Genomic DNA, 21,564 nt, shown 5'->3' on the forward strand with positions numbered 1-21,564 from the left:
GCTCCCCGGCGCCACTATCCCACAATGCAACACGGGGCGCCGGCCAGAGCGGCCCTACCCACCTTCTCCCCCGCCCGCCTCGTGTGACACGGGAACGAAAACAAGGCGGGGGCAGGAGGGAGGACGGGAGGGGGGCCGGGGCCGGAATCCGGGGCAGCCAATCAGATCGAGACGGAGGAGTCGGCTCCTGTTACTCTCCGAGCGCGGGGGGCGCGGCCTGTGTCGGGGAACTGGCCAATGAGCGGCGGAGGGGCGGGTCCCCCCAAGGGCGCAGGGGCCTCGCGGCAGGGGGCGAGCGGAGGTGGGCCTGCGGCGTGAGCGCAGGGCGCTGGCGGGGCGTTGCCAAGGGGGCGGGGCTGCTCGGGGGCGGGGCAGGCTGGCTGAGGGGACAGTAAAAACACCGCCGGGGGCTGGGAGAGGTAAGAACAGGCCCGCGGGGCGGGGCGGGTGCCCATCCCTCAGGCAGGGGCAGAGATTAACGGGCTGCCCTGGCATGGGGAGGGGTGTGTAGGAGCTTCCTTCCCGGGGGCGGTCGGTTAGACAGACGCCCTGCGCGTGGCTTTGGAGGGCGTGAGGTAACTGGCGTGTCCCTGGGGTGGGGGTAAATTGGACTCTTCTCTTCCCCAGGGTGGGGGATAAATGGGGTTTCCTTCGAGGGGGCTGGGGGAGAGGGGTAAATGGGGTTTCCATAGAGGGGGCTGGGGGGGAGGGGTAAATGGGGTTTCCACGGGGGGGGCGCTGAAGGGGAGGGATTTATGGGGTTTCCCCCTCAGGAGGAGCCAACTGTCACAGAATCTGCCAGTGCCAATGTTCCATCCTGTTTCCAACATTCCATCCGGTCTTCTGTTACAGAGATGTCACCCCCCCACACAAAAAAAAAAAAAATCTTGCTTGCTGCGAGCCTGATTCTGCCACCTCATGCTGGGGTGTGTTCTACTCAGCTGGTGGGGCTACAAGCAGAGTAAGATATGATTATAAAGAAGGATAGTCCAGTGATTAAAATGTAGCCTTACTTATAGTCATGGCCATTTTTAGTAAAAGTCACAGACAGGTCATGGGCAGTAAACAAAAATTCACAGCCCGTGACCTGTCCCTGACTTTTCCTAAAAATATCCATGACTAAAACTTGGGGCAGGAGCTGCCTGGGACCCCTGCTGGTGGTGGTGGGGGGCAGCATGCAGCCCAGGACCCCCACTGGTGCTGGGGGAGGGGGCAGGCAGCGGTGCACAGCCTGGGACCCCACTGGTACTGGAGGGGCAGGGCTGGACAGCAACAGCATGCGGCCTGGGACACCCACTGATGCTGGGGGCGCGGGTTGGTGGGGCTGGCAGGCTGCATACCTGCCTCTGTGCCTTCCCCCTTTTTCCCCCAGCAGCAGCAGCAGACTTAGTTTGGGTATGGTAGGGGGCAGGGGCATGGGACAGGGTGAGGAGGGCTCTGGGTGGTGATTACCTGGCTGGGAGGCTCCCTGGAAGTAAAAACAGCCCCCTCACTCAGTTCTGTTCTAGGCAGACACGTGGCCAAGCAGCTGTGCACACTGCCTCCACCAGTAAGCACCGCTCCGCAGCTCCCATTGGCCGCAGCTCCCAGCCAGTGGGAGCTGTGAAGCCAGCACTCTGGGCGGAGGCAGTGTGCAGAGCTGCCTGACCACGCCTCCACCTAGCAGCTCAGCAAGGAGGATGTCACCACTTCTGGGAAGCCCCCCAAGTAAGCACCGCCCAGAGCCTGCCTCACGCCATCCCAAACCCTCCCCCTCCCACACCCAAACTTTGCTGCTGTGGGCACAGTGGCCTGAGACTGCCCCAGCAGTGGCCTGTGTGCCTGGCGCAGGGGCTGCCTGAGCTGCCCCTGAGCCAGGTGCCTGGCTGCTGCAGAAGTCACAGAGGTCATGGAATCTGTAACTTCAGTGACAAACTTGCAGCCTTAATTATAAGTATGTTCAATAGATAGTTATTGTGCATAAAGGTGGCAGAATCGGGTGTTAGTTAAACAGCAGTAGAAAAAAGAATGTATGTTCCTTCTGCTTTAGCAACCTATCACAGCTGTTTGAATGCACCTATAATGGGCAGTTGGCTGATTCCCAATAACTAGGCTCTTTTTCTGGGTGCTGACATTCAGATACACTGCTTAGGATGCAGTAAGAAGGGACTATTTTCTCCCAGATGGCCCCATGGGGACATAGGTTCTTGATCAGTAATACTATCACTAGAGCATTACCTCGAGGACGGGTCCAGGATTCTACTTGCTAAATACCAAATGTGTGATTGTCCTAAAATTAGTACACACCATCAAATGTCAGAGGAAGGAGACAGAAATTAGTCCCATGTATCATTCCAACAAAATATTTTAAATAAGTTTCAAGAATTAATTTCTTGTGTTTTATCCTCCCCATACAGGGCTTTATGTAATCTTGCCCCACTGTGTTTCTGTTCTTGATTCTCCCATTACCCCCACCCCACTCCATACACTCCTCCCAGTTCTTTGTCCTTCACTTCTTTTTACCATTCTCAGCTTTGTGCCTTCTGTCATGATCCCCTTATGCCTGGAGCAATCTGATCACTAGTTTACTTTCTCCCGATTAAACAATGAAGCTAAACTAATCATTTCCTAAACCAGAACTTTTTGATTCTTAAACACTAAATCTGCCTCCTCTTCTGATCCCCTTCTTTTCTATAATTTAATCCTGCCCCCCACCCCATTCCCTATATAACTGTCCAATCATTGTTTTTGATATAAACCTCCCATAACCCTGACTCTTAACGGCTGCACCATCTCTACTGTTCCCTTTTTACAGGTGCATAAAAGTCACCTTATCTCACCTATTTATCCACCCCTCTCTCAGCAGTCTTGAGGAAATGTTATTGTCCTCTGTTCAGAGCATACAGACTGCTCTCCTCCATAGTCAGAACTCTTTGATGGTGACTGACTCCTTTGTTCTCATCCTCCTTGATCTCAGGCCAGACTTGGATTTTTATGAACCCCTTTGCTCTCCTACACCATCTCAATGCACAGTTATCTCTGATTCCCTTCTGCCATACCTACCTTTCTGATCACTCTGCCTCTTGTTACTCTGCACCAAGGTCTAACTCCACTGGGAGTTAGGTGCCTAGTGTTGGATCATATTAAAGAAGTTCTGTATTAAAATCACAAATGAGTTTGATTCCCCATAGTTTAAATTCCAGGGTATTATTCATTAAGAGATCTCTTGGTTTTTGGTACTGTTTCTCTCCCTCTATGTGTGAAACTTGCAAGCTGCTAATTGTGTTAGTACATTCTAAGACAGAGTGTGTTCTCAAAGCAATCCTTTGTAACAACTACTCACACAGAGAGAGACTCAAAGCAATACCCTGTAACAACAGAAACAGTACCCAGTGACTCCCCGCCCTTTTGTTGTATTCATCTCGCTTTGTTAACAATTGTGATTAAAATAGAGATAGAGGATGTATGTGGATGGATGCTTGGTGTGGATAATAACTGAATGATCAGGGAGGTGCCAGCCTAAGAATTCAGTGTCCATCGGCTGAAGAAGGCGTCAAGTGGAAATAACCAGAGGACCCCCGGAGGGCAGACTGGAATCCACCCAACAGCTTCACGAATGGGAGAACCAAAGAACATGATAACATCTGGCAGTACGGAGCTGTCAGAAATGTGCCATCTGCTGATTGATTCAGCAACAGCATGATGAAGCAATTCCCATAGACTGGCATAGGAAGAAATTCCTATAAAAATGGACTCTAGAAAGTGAGAACTTTGGGGTCTGATTCTGCAAACCAACTTCCAGGAGCGTCAGATGAGCATCTGACAAGGCCCTGCTCCCTCCTCATGTCCAGGCCACCTGGCCAGTGGCTTGGCATGAGCAACTCTAAGGCTGGTAACTATGATAACAACCTTGCAGAACCTGAGTGTGTGTGTGAGAGAATGTGAATGAATGTGTGAATAAATATGAAATTGAATGGAATGTTATAGCTATAACTAACTGCTTACTATGATTCTTTCTGTATTCACAATAAATGTGGCATTTTGCCTTTTCCCCTTTAATAAGATCCTGCTTTTTTAATTTTATTGGTATAACACTAGGTGCTTTTGAAAATCCCATTTGGCATCTAGCTGCATATTTAGGTGCCTAAGTAATTTTAAAGGTCTGATCCCACACCTCTTCTTTGGAGTTCCACTAGATTTAATTCCTGGCCCATTGCTGTTTTCTTTCTATTTTCTTCTTGTATGAACTTCTGTCAGACTTTAAATGTACTTGCCACTATTATGCTGATGTTACCAACTGTTCACATCCTCTGATATTTCTAATGATTCCTTCCTGTCCACTCTCTCTGCCTGTTTTGAACATGCAGAACATGTGGTTTCATCTTAACCTACTTTCACAATGTCTCAAAGACCATGAAAGGGCAAGAAAAGCATCCCTAAGCACAACTCCATTTCCCTCCTTGACTTACATCTCCTGCCATAACCTCTTATATTGCCTCCACACAGTCTGTAACCTAGGCATCATCCTTGATTTTTAAGTCTCTCTCTTCCCATATTGCCTATGTTTGCAAATCTACCTAACTTAATCAGCTCCCTAACACTGCCCCTGTTATGCATGTCATGGCTGGAATCCTCATCCATTCCTCCACTACCTCTTGCCTTGGCAGTTGCAATTCATAGGAAAATAGGAATTGCTATAGAAGATCAGAAGGGGGCCTGGTATCCGGTCTCTGACCTTAGATCAGGGATCTCAAACTCAAATCACCACAGGGGCCACATGAGGACTAGTACATTGGCCCGAGGGCAGCATCACTGACACCTTTTCATATAAAGGTACAAAAGCCCCCCACTGCTCCACCCCTTCCATGAGGCCCTGCCCCTTCCCCAAAGTCCCCACCTCAAATCCCCGCCTCTTCTCTGCCTCCTCTCCTGAGCACGCGGCTACCCGCTCCTACTCCTTCCCTACTGGAAAGCGCTAAGTGCTGCCAAACAGCTGTTTGGCAGCAGGAAGCACCTGGAGGTAGGCAGAGGAGTGGGGATGCAGTGCGCTGGGGGGAGGGGAGCTTGGTGGCCTGCAGGGAATAACTCCGGGGGGGGTAGGGGAGGCGCGCGGGGAGCTTGGCGGGCGGGCCGCAGGAAATAACCCCACGGGCCGCATGTTTGAGTCCCTTGCCTTAGGCAGTAACTCATGTTTCAAAAGAACATACAGGGCAACCCATAGTGGACAGTTAAGGGATAGTGCCCAGAATAATGGAGACATATTCCTTCTAAATATAATTGTTTTTAAATGCAACTTTTAGATACAACTTTAGATGTCCTCATGAATTGTATTAAGCTGTTTACCTCAATGATATCTTGTGGCAATAAGTTCCATAGAGTAATTATTCCCAATATATACATATTTCCTTTAACTAGTTTTAAGTTTTGTCTTTCAAATTCAGTAAATGCCTCCTTATTCTTATGTTATTGGAAAGGCAAATAGGAGCTCCTGATGTACGTTCTGTATCCAATTCGCATCATGTTCTGGCGCTCAGTTATACAGACCCAGTTATTTCAACCTCTCTTCCTATGGAAAAATTTTTCATACCCCCAATCACGTGTTACCTATCTAAAGAAAACTATAGCTCCATTCTGTATAATCTCGAGCTATTGCAACTCCATAATACTTGTTTCTTAGTAAACTCTCACAAATATTTCATGCAGAAACTCTCCTGTTCAGAGCTAACTTCTAGATGGTCTGCTCTGTTGCTTTTATTCTTTGGTCTGAGTTGAACAGAGGTGAGTGACTGATCTTTTTTGTCTTGAGACTTGCCCTTGTTCTTCCTTTCTTCTTCTGTTGCTGCCTCACTTCACATACCTCTCAGAAATGAAGATTTGAGTCTCCACATGAAAAGAAGCTGGCTCCATGGCATTGATTGCAGACGTGTAGTGAGAGAACATCGATCTGGTAGAGCTGTAGTGTTATGCAGGGGACATCCCCTGCGAACAAGAGTATCAGGCACTTTGTCCTTAGCTTCGGAAGGAGGCAAAAAAAAAAAAGTTGTCCTGTTATCATGCTATAAGCATAAATGCTGAGGCAGTCTAAAGCCTTTGCCGAGTCTCAAGTAGTAGTGCTGTTTGCTCTTGATGTGACATTTGAGGCAGCAAACTCAAATTCATTCTTGGCAGTCAAAGAAGAGTATCTACTGTCTGTCTGGTATCATAGTTTGCCTTGGTGCATGTAAGGGGGGAGAGGGGCTGTATTGCAAGGTTACTGTAATGTTATTTGAGCCTTTGTGCAAATGTTAGCAGGTTTTTCCTTAAGATTTTCCAAGAGGACTGAAAATCTGTTAATCCAGAGATTGCTCTTTTGTGAGGACTCTCTCATTAATTAGCAACACCAGGCTTCCTGTAGTGGATTTTGCTGTTGAATTTGAATAATTTAACACAACAACTTCAGGATGGGGAAATGTTTCTCTGGGTGGAAATCTGGATAGATTGGAGAAGAGAATGTAGTTTTTAAGCGGGTGGTTGAATTCCATACATTTAATTAAGGGGCCTTTTAACTATTCACTTTATAAAGAGAGTCCACTCTTCAGATTAGTTGAAACAGAATGAACAGAGCTCTCTTCAGTGCAGAGATAGCATTTCAATAGAAAACTGGTTGTTTTCAGCCCACCCCACTTGCGAACTGGAGGACAGAAAGACAGATCTCTAGGATGGTGGTCTAATGTCTATCAAGCCAATCTAAAGCATTTCTGTTTACCTGCCACCCTATCATCTGTGTGATGAGCTGAGGTCTGGTGGAAGATTCATATCAGAGATCCATCTCTGGTGCTGTAAAGACAGTGTGGCTCCCCCCCCCCCCGCCCTTCCTGGTTTTGTGGGAAAGGGAGCATTTTGTTCCTTTCTAGTATCTTCCACTGTCCCTGATCGCTGCCTATATCAGACTGTGATGGGTGCATTAGAAATGCCTAAAGTAGATTGACAAAGGAATGGTGTAATAGCTTTCGGCCATCCCTTCTCTGCACAATGACCCCACACACAAGCGGGAAAAAGCAAGGGTGGAAGAAACAATCCAGTACGCAAACATTCTTAAAAGTTAGTCCTTTGTATAGCATACAGCTGTCTTTCCTTGTTCTACTGAATACATTTGAACCTTGGTTTAAAGCTAACAAGGCAAGTATCTTGCATTTTATCCTCCTCCTCCAGCTCATCTTAGGCACCATAACCATCTATCTAAGTGTTGATATTACCATAGTATCTGAGCATCGCCCAAGAATTTATGGCTTTATCTTTGCAAAATCCCAGTGAGATAGAGAAGTAGTATCATTCCTGTTTTACGGATGGGGATCTGAGACACCAAAAGGTTAAATGTCTTGCCCGAGGTCCCACATGAAGCCATTGCCAGAGCTGAAAACTGAACACACATCTCCTGAGCCGCAATCCAGTGCTCTAACCACAAGACTATCCTTCCTTCCTTCCTCAGCACTCATTGTGAATAACATCTATATTTACTTACATTCCAAGCTCCTCAGGGCATGAACATTTATTTTTCTGATAAGCGCCATACATGTTATGGTGCCATGTAGATAATGTTGTTTATTTCAGACCTTTTCAATTTGATGATGTCTTCTCCTGAAATCGCTTCGCTTTCATGGGGTCAGATGATGGTGAAAGGTTGTTCTACAACTTATAAGGACTGCAAAGTGTGGCCAGGTGGGAGCCGAACCTGGGATTGGAGAGAAACAGGGACAAATGTAAGTACATTGCATCCAGAACTGGACACGATACTCCAGTTGAGGCCTAATCAGTGTGGAGTAGAGCATGGAGAATTACTTCTCATATCTTGCTTACAACCCTCCTGCTAATACATCCCAGAATGATGTTTGTTTTTTTACAACAGTGTTACACTGTTGACTCATATTTAGCCTGTGCTCCACTATGACTCCCAGATCCCTTTCTGCAGTACTCCTTCCTAGGCAGTCATTTCCCATTTTGTATGAGTACAACTGATTGTTCCTTCCTAATTGGAGGACTTTGTATTTGTCCTTATTGAATTTAATCCTGTTTACTTCAGACAATTTCTCCAGTTTGTCCAGATCATTTTGAATTTTAATCCTGTCCTCCAAAGCACTTGCAACCCCTCCCAGCTTGGTATCGTCTGCAAACTTTATAAGTGTACTCTCTCTATGCCATTATCTAAATCATTTATGAAGATATTGAACAGAACTAGACCCAGAACTGATCCCTATGGGTCCATACTCGATAAGCCCTTCCAGCTTGATTGAACCTCTGGGAACGGTTTTCCAACGACTTATACACCCACCTTATAGTAGCTCCATGTAGGTTATATTTCCCTAGTTTGTTTATGAGAAGGTCATGTGAGACCATATCAAAAGCCTTACTAAAGTCAAGATTTACCACATTTACTGCTTCCCTCCTATCTACAAAGCTTTCTTTGACAGGGTAACAAGCCATTAGGTTGGTTTGACAAATCTGTGCTGTTACTTATCACCTATTATCTTCTAGGTGTTTGCAAATTGATTGCTGTTTGAAAACCATACAGTTAAAGCAGTACAACCCCTCTAACGTGGATGCAGTTATATCAATATGACAGTGCTTATACTGGTATAGCTCTTCTGCTATGGGAAGGGAAATAAGTTTATACCAGGATAAAGCATCTTTATCAGGGATGGGCAAACTTTTGGCCCGAAGGCCACATCTGGGAGGGGAAATTGCATGCAGGACCATGAATGTAGGGCTGGGGCAGGGGATTGGGGTGCGGGAGGGGGTGCGGGAGTGGTCTCGGCAGGGGGTTGGGGTGCAGGGTGCATCAGGGAGCTCAGGGCAGGGGGTTGGGGTGCAGGATGGGGCTCAGGGCAGGGGGTTGGGGTGCAGGAGGGAGTGCGGGAGTGGTCTCGGCAGGGGGTTGGGGTGCAGGGTGCATCAGGGAGCTCAGGGCAGGGGGTTGGGGTGCAGGATGGGGCTCAGGGCAGGGGATTGGGGTGCAGGAGGGAGTGCGGGAGTGGTCTCGGCAGGGGGTTGGGGTGCAGGGTGCATCAGGGAGCTCAGGGCAGGGGGTTGGGGTGCAGGATGGGGCTCAGGGCAGGGGGTTGGGGTGCAGGAGGGGTTTGGGGTGTGGGCTTCAGCCCAGTGCCGCTTACCTGGAGTGGCTCCGGGGTGGCAGCGGTGCACACTGGGGCCAGAGTAGGCTCCCTGCCTGCCCTGGCCCTGTGCTGCTCCCGGAAGCGGCCTGCGCCAGGTCCCTGCTGCCCCTGGGGGACGGGGAGGCAGAGGGCTCCACATGCTGCCCTTGCCTGCAGGTACCTCCCCCAAAGCTCCCACTGGCCTGCGGTTTCCCGTTCCCGGCCAATAAAAGCTGCGGGGGGCGGTGCCTGCAGGCAAAGGCAACACATGGAGCCCTCTGCCTCCCCTCCCCCGTGGGCCGCAGGAATGTGGGGGTTGACAATCCTGCGGGCCGGATCCAAAGCCCTTCCGGGCCGGATGCGGCCTGTGGGCCATGGTTTTCCCACCCCTGATCTTTATGCGAATATAACTGTGTTCTCAAAGCAGAGGTTGTACTGGTATAACTATATCAGCAAAAAAACCCACACACCCCTAACCGAAAGTTAAATGGGTACAAAAGTTATGAGTAGACCAGGACTAATGCTCTTGATCCTGAACCTACAACTATATCTTGTGTGGGTACACACACAACCCCACTGAAGACAAATGGCCTGGTGCAAACCCAGTTGCAGGCCTGGAGCCCTTGTTTAGGAGCTCAATATAGAATCTTTAGAGAAATTTCTTCCAGCACTGAGTATTAGTTTGATACTTACAGTATACAGCACCCTTTGTGTAGTGATCTTAAGTGACTGGCAAAGGGGAAAAATGTGGATTAGTAAGCCCCCCCCCCCTTCCTTTTTTTTATTGTGCTACTTTATTATGGAGAAGAAAGGCCGGAGGGTGAGGGGTCAGTTTTGTTTTTTCTTTGTACATTAGAAATTCAGATCTTATCTACCCTATTTTTTCCTTTAAGAATCTCTGAATGACTGGAGAACTAGAAGGTTTATAATAGTAGAAAAGTCATGCAAATGAAACCTGATTAATTGAGCAGGAAGTGATTTTTAGTTAGACTGTTTCAAACTTGTGTTTTGTTAACACCTACAATATGCCTGGGAGGAATATGCTGTTTATAAAGATTCAAACCAGCACCCTTCAGCTGAAGGCTGAGAAAGCTTTAAGTCTATAGCAGCCTCATCTGAGGACTCCTCCAGCTAAAGCAGGGAAAATAAGATGCAGCATTCCTGAAATCTATAAGGTTAAAAAAAAAATACAAGAAAAAACAGACCACCTTTATTCATTATCAAGAAGCAAAAACACACCCATATTTTTCCCTTTGCAGGTCACTTTTAAAGCTCTGTACTTAAGTATTATTTTCCTCTTGCAGATAGGAAAGCAAGCAAGGAGCAATTATGTGACTGGGCTAAGATCATACAGCAAGTAGCAAAAAAAAGAGAATAGAACTAAGGTTTCCCAGCTCCAAAACTGATAGGAAAACATTCTCTTTATTTGATTAGCAGACTGGGAACGTTTGCGATAGTCACAACACTTGCCTCATGACCCAGACAAGGGTGTGCTTCCTCTGGGGATGTTTCCATGGGTGGGGCTGAAGCCTGTGCAACAGGTGATGTCACCAAGGGTGCCCCTCATGCTCTGTGCTCGTTAGAAATAAATTGCTTCCTTTGCTGCTGTGCTGACAAATTGATGCCTTGTAGGTAATTCTCTCCTTGGGAAAACTGCATAACTGGCTCTGCAGGGTTCTGTAGCTTTAAGGACTAACAGTCCCTGTGACCTTAACCCTGGGGGATAAAAGGCAGCCTCCCTGGCTGACTGCACTTCTGTGCCAGCTGCTAATGGGAAAAAAGGAACAGGATTCCTGAGAGGTAGAGTGGAGAACAGACAAAGAAATTCTACTGCAGTTTCTCTCTCCCCGAGCCCCCAAATCAGGAGAATTGACTGGGATAATGTATTTGCACCCATGTTAGATCTCCCTCCCCATGAAGCTTGTTTGTTAAGAAACAGACAGCGCTCCCCTCAGAGAATCTTTGTGTAAACAAAAGATTTTGGGGGGGGGGAGGTCCCTAGGCTTTAACGTCTCCAAAGTGTTGATCACAGGCAGTGAACCCTCACGAGCATCTAATTATTGTAATTACATTAAACCATATCTTTTCCTTTTGCTTAGGTCTAAATGACTATCGTTAAAGTACACAAAGGTTTCTAGCATACCTCAAAGGCCCATAAGGAATTTTCTTTCATAAACACACTTTTTAAAAATGGTTAAATCCACCCAGGTGAGGAGTGTAGGAGAGGGCATTCAAACCTACATAGGCTAAAGGGATGGGATACTCTCTCTATTTCCCCGTGGGGGCTAGAGCAGCCTGGTGTTTATGCCACGTTCCTAGCCTGAGGAACTAAAGATGAGACCCAGATGTCACATAGCATTGCAGAATGGGGATGATAATATTGCTGTAACATGGTGGTTTCCTTCACTTGGAACTTAAAGAGCTGGTGAAAAGTTGCCTTCAGCTTGGAAAGATTCCTGCTTAAAAAATAAATCTGACAATAACAGCACACAGTGATTAAAGAACAGGGGTGACATGCAATGAAAAGAGTTGTCTGGTCCTCTGTAATACCAAAGATTGGGGAAGGAAGAAATGTAGATCCCCAAACCATCAGAGTATCTGCCAGATGGCGGAGTTGGGAAACTGGTGAAACACCACGAACAATGTTATTAAATTGTAGGCTGATGCTTTGGCCTTAGTTTCTACAGTGAATGGGATATTTTCTGGGAGGGAAGGAATGGTTGCAAGTTAGCAAGCTGTCTGATTACATTTATGTGCCTTTGATACTGGTCTTCCAGAAGAATTGTTCAAAGATCTGCTACAGCGCTGCCTATTTTGTAAGGAAAGAAAAACATGGTCAGTGACTCGGTCACATTCTTAAAGAATATTTTAAACTCTTTAAAGACTTGAATAGATTAATGGTAACAATTTTCACATTGAAAAGAGCCCATACTATAGCCAAATACAAGGCATAGTTCTTTTGTTTGTGTTTACAGTACGTTTACTGCTAACCTTATACAGAAAGAAGCAGCAGGAAAGTTAATGTAGGAAAAACAGTGGAAAAAATCTTTGCAAAAGTGTGGGAGGTTTTGGTGTGTGTGTTTTGTTTGTTTTTTTGTTATTACAGGGAATGAGTAGATCAGGGGGAAATTCACATTTTTTTAATTGTCAAAATCTTCCATAAATATTTTAAGGAGATTAATCTCTTTCATGAAAATAATTGTCTGGATTTAAACATTCCTCTACTAAACATTGCAGCATTAGGATAGTACAGGAGAACTAAAAAATGAAACAGACCATAAACTGAAGTAAAACTGACCGGTATAACTATCCCTACTGAATGAAATTCACAAAATCTACAATATAAACAAGTAGAAAGTTGCATTTAACATTTTCAGTTTTAATAATCTGGGCTTTTTTTTTTTTTTATTAAAGGTGGGGGTAAATTTTACTCTGTCACAGCTGTGTAATCCTATTGACTTCAATAAGGTTTTGTTGAGTTTAACACTAAACTTTTGCTGTTATTTTAATCTGACAATATTAATTTAATTTTTTTAGTATGTTAGACGTTAGCTGCCAAACTGAAATACTATATAAATGTGTAGAGGGGCTACACATCCTCTCAGTTTATAGGTGTCTATATAGTATGTTAGCATATCAATCATATGATCAATTGATGACAATCCTCTTTCACTGGCACATTTAAACTACCTAGAGTATCCTCCTTTTGCAGTGTTGTTGTAATCATGTTGGTCCCAGGCTATTAGAGAATCAAGGGGGTGAAAATATCTTTTATTGCACCAACTTCTCTTGGTGAAAGAGACAAGCTATCAAGCTTACACTAAGCTCTTCTTCAGGTCTGGGAAAGTACTCAGTGGCCTGATCTACACTACAAAGTTAGGTTGAGGAAAAGTGTCTTATGTCAACCTAATTGTGCATGTCTACACTTAAATTTGTCTCCCACCACTGATAACACCCCTGATGGCAACATATTAACACTACCTCCCTGAGTGTCCTTGTGTCATGGTCGTTGTACTGAGATCGCTGCCACAGAAGTGTAGACGCTGCAGTACGTATGTTGACCCTAACAGTCCTCCAGCAGCTGTTCCACAATGCTCAACAGTGACTGCTCTGGTCACAATTGTGAACTCCATTGCCCAGCAGTCATGGAGACTGGAAGCCCTTTGCTCACCCCTTAAAATCCTATGAACTTTTGAAGTGCTTTTTCCTGATTGTCCAGCTTGACGAGCCCACCTAGCAGCTCTCTCTTGTTGTGTGGAAGTGCCCAGCTGATCGTACTGGCTACATGATCAAGACACACAGTATACTGTCGGCATATCAGAAGGGCAGGGAGGCCAACACTTGATCTGGTGCCAAGCCACAGACTTGCCTGTTTTACAAAGAGCTGCATGCCATATTTGGTGGAGAGCCCACTAGCACCCCGCAGACCACCCTGGGTACCTCAGAGGAGCCTGACATGTCGCTGCTGCAAACAGCAAGGAGGAGGATGGGGGACATGCAATCAGGAAAGGATCGAACTATGCCACGAGCCAGGATCTGTTTGAGACTCCACTGCAGTCCAGTCAGTCGAGCACAAGCAAGCAGGGGAAGGAACCTTGGGTTAGTGTGTAAATGATTTCCCATTACAATATTGTACTGATGACACCTCCAACTTAACAGGACATGGCTTTTCACTACTTTACTTATACTAGGAGAGGTAGCTGTACAACAAAGAGAAGTAGAGTTATCTGCTTCCTGTACCCTTGTAGTTAGATGGGAGGGGGACCGCTGTACATAACAGTTTGCTTATGTACCAAGAAATGGCCCTAGCACCCTCCTGAGAGAGCTCGATGTAACTTTTGTGGAGGCACTCTGCAATCCTCTCCTGAAGGTTTCTAGGGATGGTAGCCTCATTTCTTCTTCCACAGTAAGACGCTTTCCCATGCCAGCTGACAAAACTTCATTAGGCACCATTGCAGTAAACAGGCTAGCAGCACAGGGTACCAGCTGGCTTCAGGACGCCAGCAACTCTGCCTCTGTTACCCTCAGGAGTCAGGTATTGACTAAAATCACCACAGCCTGTGGAAAACGGTGCCAATATTCAGTGTCATTGCCCTATACTCCGTTCCATGGAACCAAGCAATTCCCTCCTCATTTTCCTTGCCCCTGCCATGCCATACTTACTGTGGCTGGGGCCGTGCACAATCATTCCAAGGCAGAAGTAGCAATGAGCATGTCTTGTGTAAAACTTCAGGAGAGCAAGGGAAGGGAGTTATGAATCTGAACTTTTGTTTTCTGTTGTGATTATACTGACAGTGGCACCTCTGTGTTTTATCTGTACTGCTGGTGTTGCCCTTGTGGGTTTCCCCTCCACAACTGCAGCATGCCTTAGCCAGATAAGGAGGAGAAAAAAAGGACGACTCAGGCTGCCAGATCCTGCAAGCCAGAGCTATATCAGATTATAAGCAGAGGGCCTGGGGGAAGGGGGTGTGAATATTTCAGACTGTATGGAAAAAGAAAGAGCAGACAGGAGAAAGGCTCTGGAGTCCTGGCAGGAAAAGGAGAGGGAGATGCACTAGGACATAATGGGGCTTCTCTGGCAGCAAACACAGATGTTGCAGACTCTTAGGAATCTACAGGTTCAACAGTCGGGCTTGCTTCCCATTGCAGTCCACAGAGAACTCCATTATAGCACCAGACATGTTTCCATTACCCAATTAAATTGTATTGTTTGGAATAATTCATTATTAGTTCCCAACATATGCTGCAGAGTGCCTAGTGGGATTGAAAGCACCCATTTACTTGTTTCTGTATAGTGTGACAAAACTCATAGGCTCAGTGACAAAAACAGTAATAATCAAATGTATAGCAAGCACCACAACATTAAATAGGTGCATTGACAGTGTTATATTCATACATATACACCAGGCATCACACAATTCCTCCCAAAACAGTAGGGCCAGGTAGAGCACAGTACACCACAACACATTACCGTGGCTTACTGTGAAAGGGCTCCTTCAAAGCCTTCCTGAGCCACGTATCTCCATGTTGAGCTCTTCTAATAACCTTTGTGTCTGGCTGTTCAAACACAGCAGACAGCTGCTCCACGTCTGTCTGCGCCAATTTTCCTCCCTTTGCTTCACAGATATTATGCAGGACACAGGAAGCAGCTATAACCATTGGGCTATTTTTCTCACTGAGATCCAATCTTGTGAATAAATAATGCCAGCCTCCTTTCAAGCACATTCAACTGCCATTCTGCACCTGCTGAGCTGGTAGTTCCTTGGAGCTGTCAAGGTGGCTGGTTTATGGCATCATGAGCCAGGGGAGCAAGGGGCAGTAGGTCCCCCGGGATCACTGTTGGCATATCAACATTGCTAATGGTAATCTGGCAGTTGGGAAAGAAGGACGCTGCTTGTAGCTTTCTTAATAGTCCTGTGTTCTTAAAGATATGAGCGTCATGCACCTTCCCTGAACAGCCAACACTGATGTCAATGAAGTGTCCCTGGTGATCCACCAGTGCTTGCATAACCATAGAAAAATAGCCGTTTCTGTTGATGTACGCTGTGGCAAGGTATTCGGGTGCCAAAATAGGGATTTGTGTGCCATCTATCACTCCACCACACTTAGGGAGCCCAACTGCTGCAAATCCATCCTCTATGTCCTGCACATTGCCAAGAGTCACAGTCCTTCATGGCCAGGGACTATTAATGGCTCTGCGCACTTGCGTGACAATGGCCTCTGCAGTGGATTTTCCAATTCCAAAATTATTTTTCCACTGATCGGTAGCAATCTGGTGTTGCATGTCTCCACAATACAATAGTGTCTCACTTCTCCATTGTTAGTACACCCCTCATTCTGGTGTGCCTGTGCTGGAGAGCAGGGGAGAGCTTGACACACAGATCCAGGAACGTGACCTTGCAAATCCGAAAGTTCTGCAGCCATGGCTCGTCATCCCAAGTCTGCATTATGCTGTGATCCCACCAGTTGGTGCATGTTCCTCAGGCCCAGAAGCAGTGCTCCACCACCTGCAGCTGCTCTGTGAATGCCAGCAACTACCCTGAATTGGTTCTGTGTTTGACAGCAATCTGTCCTCCAGGAAATTATCATGTTCCCTGCTGATTTAGTCCTCCTTGCAGCTCTGCAAATACCAGAGAATGATGCATCCAATGCTTGCAACGCTCATGACAATAATGCAGAGCTGTGCAGGCTTCTTGCTTCTGTCAGAGATGGTGGACAGCAAGGGTGGTGCAGTTCATGGGATTTTTTTTTTAAAAGGTGCAAAAATTATGGGATATAGATGACATTATGGGATGAAGAAAGTTGCATGCTGGGACGTTGACCCCTCCTGGCTCCCAGTCACCCCTGCATCACTAGTTTTTGCCCCACCTCACATTGTCAAAACTTCCCAAAAGACAGTGTGCTAGATGATGGTGAGTTGCACACTGGGATACCTACCCCGGTGCACTGCACTGTGTATCGACACAAGGACTCCTGGTGAGTACACACAGTGCCAACGCAAGAAGCCAAGCATGCATGTGCCCAAGCGATATACTAACTCTGGTGGCTTTAGGCTGATGTAACGTGGTAGCAAAAAATTATAGTGTAGACATGGCCAGAGTGTCACATCTAAATACAGGGTGGAAAAGATTAAAGCATGAGGTGGTAACATATTGCAAGAGACCACTCAAGGTCAAATGGCTGTTAACGCCTCTGCAGTCATGGGAGAAAGGAGAATTAGTGGGTTACAGATTGTTATAACGAGCCATAAATCCAGTGTTTTTGAGTCCATGGCTTATAGCATTTAGTAAAGTTATGAATTTAAGCCCCCAGGCTCATCTTTTGAAGGCACTGTGAACCTTTGAGGTTTCCTTTGAAGACAAGGTCTGAGAGATCAGATATGGAGTGATCATTTTATGAAAAGCACTTGCCTATGGGTGGTAGGGTGGTTTTTTTTATTTTTCTGTGAGAGTTCATTCAGGAGCATAACAATTGTTTTGTTTCACCCACATAGTTGTTACTGGGGCATTTGATGCACTGGATGAGGTACACCACATGATGTGATAGGTATGTGTAGGACCCATGGATCTTGAAAGGTGTTTTTTTGGGGGATATTGATCATTCTATCAGTGGAGCTATGTCTACCGGTTTTGAATCTGTTATGGCAGGGTCTGGTGCCGCTTTGAGTTGGTGTGTACTGGTCTGTGGAGCTTGCTTCTGCTGTTGAGTTTTGCAAGGTTGGGAGGTTGTTTAAAAGCCAGAAGATGGTGTTTAGGAAAGATTTATTTCAGGATGTGGTTCCCATCAAGTATGGGTTGTAATTGTTTGGTAGGCTGTATGGGTTCCAGTGTGGGGTGGTAGGTGACAACCAAAGGTGTGCAGGTGGAAGGGGAAGTTCTGCATTGAAGTAGCTTCTCTCAGGTGGTTTGTGTGGCCCATTCCATGATACAATCTACTTCTCTGGGGGAGTATCCTTATTTAATGAAGGCAGTTTTAATTGTGTTAAGGTGTGTATCCCAGACTTTCTCTTCTGAGCACATTCCGTGTTATCTCAGTGCCAGGCTGCAGATAAACAGATTTCTTGGTGTGTTTGAGGTGATTAGTGGATGTGTGAAGGTAAGCGTGGCGATCTGTGGGTTTTGTGTATAATTGTTTTTAGGATTCCCTTGTTGAAGCTGATTATGGTGTCCAGGATTGTTGATGCTGGTGTGGGAGTGTTCAAGAGATAGAATCATGGTGGTTGTTATTGAATTTGTGGTGGAAATCTATGGGGAGTTTAGGTCGTCTTTCCAGAGGATGAAAATATCATTGATGGCTCTTGGGTACATCAACAGTTTTGGGGTACAGTTTTCCAGAAATTATTCCTCAAGGTGGCCCATGAAGAGGTTGGCATAGTGGGGAGTCATCCTAGTACCCATGGCTGGTCCCATGGTTTGGACAAAGTGTTTGTTGTTGAATGTAAAATTATTATGGGCGAGAATGAAATGGGTGTTTAGCGATGTTTGAGGTGGCTATCTGGAGTGTTGTCCATTGTCTTGTAGATATTTGAAGCAGGCAGTGAGGCATGTTGGTGTATAGGGAGGTGAAATGTCTGATGGCAAGGATGGTGTTCTGAGGGAGGTTGTTACTGTTGCAGAGTTACTGGAGGCAGTCAGTTGTGTCCTGGAGGAAACTGGCCCTTTGTGGGGGGTGTGGTTTGAGGATTGGTTCTGAGAGTTCCACTATTCCTTCTATAGTTCCACTATTCCAAGTAAGAGTGCCTTGACCAGATATGATGGATCTACCAGGGTTCCCTTGTTTGTGTATCTTGTTTGAGTATCCTTTGACTGGCTAGTGTAACATAAAATGGGTGTTGGGAAGAAAGGGATGTCAATTAGTTCTTGTAACGTTGCTACGCTTTGTCTTATAGCCTGGGATACTGCCACTTGAAAATATTGAGATGAAGCGTTGCTGTTTGATGCTCTCAGCATGCAAACTTAGCACTTTTTTTTCTTCAAACTTAGCATTCTCCAGGTGTGCAGCCAGCTGATCTTGAAGAAGTTGTCAAGAAGGGAGTTAAAACTTTAGTGATTGGTCGTGGCATGAACGAGGCCTTGCAGGTAGGTTTTTGGTCTGACAACCATACCTTGGAACTGCTGATTTTGTTTCCTTTTTAGACAGAGATCATTTTTAACCTTCACAGAGAACAGTCTAGTTCATCTTCAGCCCCGTAATCTGAACCTGTTTTTTTATAAAGCCCAGAAACACTTATGAAAAAAGTTGTAAAAATGGAGAATTGGCATTTTGGGGGTAGAGACGTTTGCTGAAAGTAACCTCATTTGATGCTGATACATTGGCAGCCCAGTGTCAAACTGTAAGTGGGTTTACAACCTTCAGGAATAGCAGCAACAATGAAAATCTTTAAACAATGTGTTAATTTTTAAACCCTTAAAACTGTTTGTAAACCAGCTCCCCAGCCTGTTGTAATAATGTCTGTCATTGATTACCCTTGCTAGTAATGGTATTGCCAAGTGTCACTTCAGCAGATGATCTGTATCAGCAGAAAGCTCACGAAATGTTGAACTTCAGGGAAGCTTCATTCACCATGAGAAGCAGTCCACTAGCTTTTTGAACTTGGTTGGCTGAGCGAAATGGGCAGAGACATCCTTGTAGCACTTTCCATACTTGGGAAGGTCTACATTCTGTTACACGTATTAATTCACAGTCACTTCCACCACTATCTCCTGAATTTTCTCCTAATAGTACAGTTCAAAATTGTATTTAGGAACACGTTAGAGAAGAAGGAATACAAGATGGATATACTTTAGCTATTATTAGACAGTGAAATAAAATTCCCTTTCTCTCCACTATAACAAATTCAAAGTTTATTCCCAGCATATTACCAATTTGGTTGTTACCACAAGTTTATTTTACTGCCTTTGAAACTAGATTTAATTAAGCATTTTTATGAACAAGAGCAACCAGTACTTGTTTCTTATTAGGGGGTATTGTCTGCAAGGAAAAGAATCTAGCATTTGTTCTTACCTTTTCCTTTCCTCTTCCTCAGGTACCAGCATCTACAGTGGACTATCTCAAGAAAAATGGGATTGATGTGCTAGTCCTGCAAACAGAGAAGGCTGTGAAGGAGTACAATGCACTGGTTGCTCAAGGTGTCAAAGTGGGAGGTGTCTTTCATTCAACGTGCTAATGAATTAAACAATAGCCAAAAAGTCTTGTGCCTTTTGACTGAAGAAATGATAGTAGTCAGTATTGTGGATTTATATATGGAATTTAAATGAATCTGATTGCTCACAAATGTTCTTCCATGGTGCTGGATATGGTAGACTATTTAATCATGATTCCCTACACTTGTGATTTTGACCTACTCCTCTAGGTCTGAAGGCGTAATTCATCCTCTGACCATTAATGTTTGGCCTAGCTGCTGAAGTAAAATATTCACTTTAAAAACCTGTTAGGAAATGATCTGAGACTTCACTTCTTTTCCGATTTGCAATAGCTATTGGATGATCACATTTGGTCACTACCAACATGTGCCAGTTTTGAAAGCTCCCAGCACATTTTTAAGAGCTGTATAAAAACAGTGAAAAGCTCTGCCTTCCATTGCCAATCCCTTGAGCCGTCCAAACTCTTAGCAGTGCATGCAGAGAGAAATGAGAGTGGATTTGCTTCTTTGGGATGAATACTCTTTTCATAACTTACGATTTGTAAATTTTACATTACATGAAATCAAGTCACTGGGAGCTAAAGAAAAGATAGCCTTAATAGTGAGAAAGTGAGCCCTATATTGCGATATGTAGTAGTACACCTCAATAAGGAAAAAAACTAACATATGGTATGAGCAGTGGGATTACTTCAAACCCTGGCTTTATAGTTAATGAAAATGAAAGCTAGTGTGCAGCATATTAGATGAGCTGATCATTGCTAACTAGCTGGGGAATGGCGGTTGGAATATTTAGATCAGGTGCAGACTATCAGTTGAACATTAAACACATGCGTAGATTTTTTAATAAAAGCTGCAGATTTTTAAACCTAATGGTGCCTGTCTTTTTCACTTTTATCTTGTGCTGGACTTACTGTAGCATATGCCCAATTATAAATTATCTGTCAGTGTCATAAATATAAAGGGAAGGATAAACACCTTTTAAATCCCTCCTGGCCAGAGGAAAAACCCTTTCACCTGAAAAGGGTTAAGAAGGTAAGAACCTCGCTGGCACCTGACCAAAATGACCAATGAGGAGACAAGATACGTTCAAAGCTGGAGGGGGGGAAACAAAGGGTTCTCTCTGTCTGTGTGTTGCTTTTGCCGGGACCAGAGCAGGAATGCAGGTCAGAACTCCTGTAAAGGGTTAATAAGCAATCTAGTTAGATATGCGTTAGATTCTGTTTTGTTTAAATGGCTGATAAAATAAGTTGTGCTGAATGGAATGTATATTCTGGTTTTTGTGTCTTTTTGTAATTTAAGGTTTTGCCTAGAGGGATTCTCTATGTTCTGAATCTGATTACCCTGTAAGGTATTTACCATCCTGATTTTACAGAGGTGATTCTTTTACTTTTTCTTCAATTAAAATTCTTCTTTTAAGAACCTGATTGCTTTTTCATTGTTCTTAAGGTCCAAGGATTTGGGTCTGTGTTCACCTATGCAAATTGGTGAGGATTTTTATCAAGCCTTCCCCAGGAAAGGGGGTGTAGGGTTTGGGAGGATTTTGGGGGGGAAAGATATTTCCAAGCGGGCTCTTTCCCTGTTATATATTTGTTAGACCCTTGGTGGTGGCATCAGTAAAGTCCAGGGGCAAAAGGTAAAATAGTTTGTACCTTGGGGAAGTTTTAACCTAAGCTGGTAAAAATAAGCTTAGGGGGTTTTTCATGCAGGTCCCCACATCTGTACCCTAGAGTTCAGAGTGGGGAAGGAACCTTGACATGGTGGCAGAGCGGTAGGATTAACTTGAAATCATTTCAAGATTTTTTTGAACCAGAAGCA

At 45.1% G+C, this 21,564-nt stretch overlaps 1 protein-coding gene across 3 annotated transcripts; it reads left to right on the plus strand.

Annotated features, from left to right (window-relative positions):
* Nucleotides 1-225: 225 nt before the first annotated feature.
* Nucleotides 226-21,130, plus strand: AAMDC (adipogenesis associated Mth938 domain containing). 3 transcript variants are annotated; one of them, XM_074943035.1, is made up of 4 exons: nucleotides 226-301; nucleotides 7,570-7,718; nucleotides 18,590-18,685; nucleotides 19,633-21,130. In XM_074943035.1, the coding sequence occupies exons 1-4, from the start codon at nucleotides 238-240 to the stop codon at nucleotides 19,771-19,773; spliced, it is 450 nt and encodes a 149-aa protein (XP_074799136.1). In that variant the 5' UTR covers nucleotides 226-237; the 3' UTR covers nucleotides 19,774-21,130. The 3 variants fall into 3 exon arrangements, with proteins under 3 accessions (XP_074799136.1, XP_074799142.1, XP_074799146.1); XM_074943041.1 differs by lacking the exon at nucleotides 226-301 and adding an exon at nucleotides 361-419 and having other exon boundaries at nucleotides 19,633-21,129; XM_074943045.1 differs by lacking the exon at nucleotides 226-301 and adding an exon at nucleotides 464-575.
* Nucleotides 21,131-21,564: the final 434 nt, after the last annotated feature.

Source organism: Natator depressus, chromosome 1, assembly GCF_965152275.1.
Source record: "Natator depressus isolate rNatDep1 chromosome 1, rNatDep2.hap1, whole genome shotgun sequence".
In the NCBI taxonomy this organism is placed as follows: Eukaryota; Metazoa; Chordata; order Testudines; family Cheloniidae; genus Natator; species Natator depressus.

Coding starts and splice junctions, on each gene's coding strand:
- AAMDC (XM_074943035.1), top strand. CDS start 238: ATGAGCGGCGGAGGGGCGGGTCCCCCCAAGGGCGCAGGGGCCTCGCGG. Junction 302..7,569: donor GCGGCAGGGGGCGAGCGGAG/GTGGGCCTGCGG, acceptor TGTTTATTTCAG/ACCTTTTCAATTTGATGATG. Junction 7,719..18,589: donor GGAGAGAAACAGGGACAAAT/GTAAGTACATTG, acceptor CTTCAAACTTAG/CATTCTCCAGGTGTGCAGCC.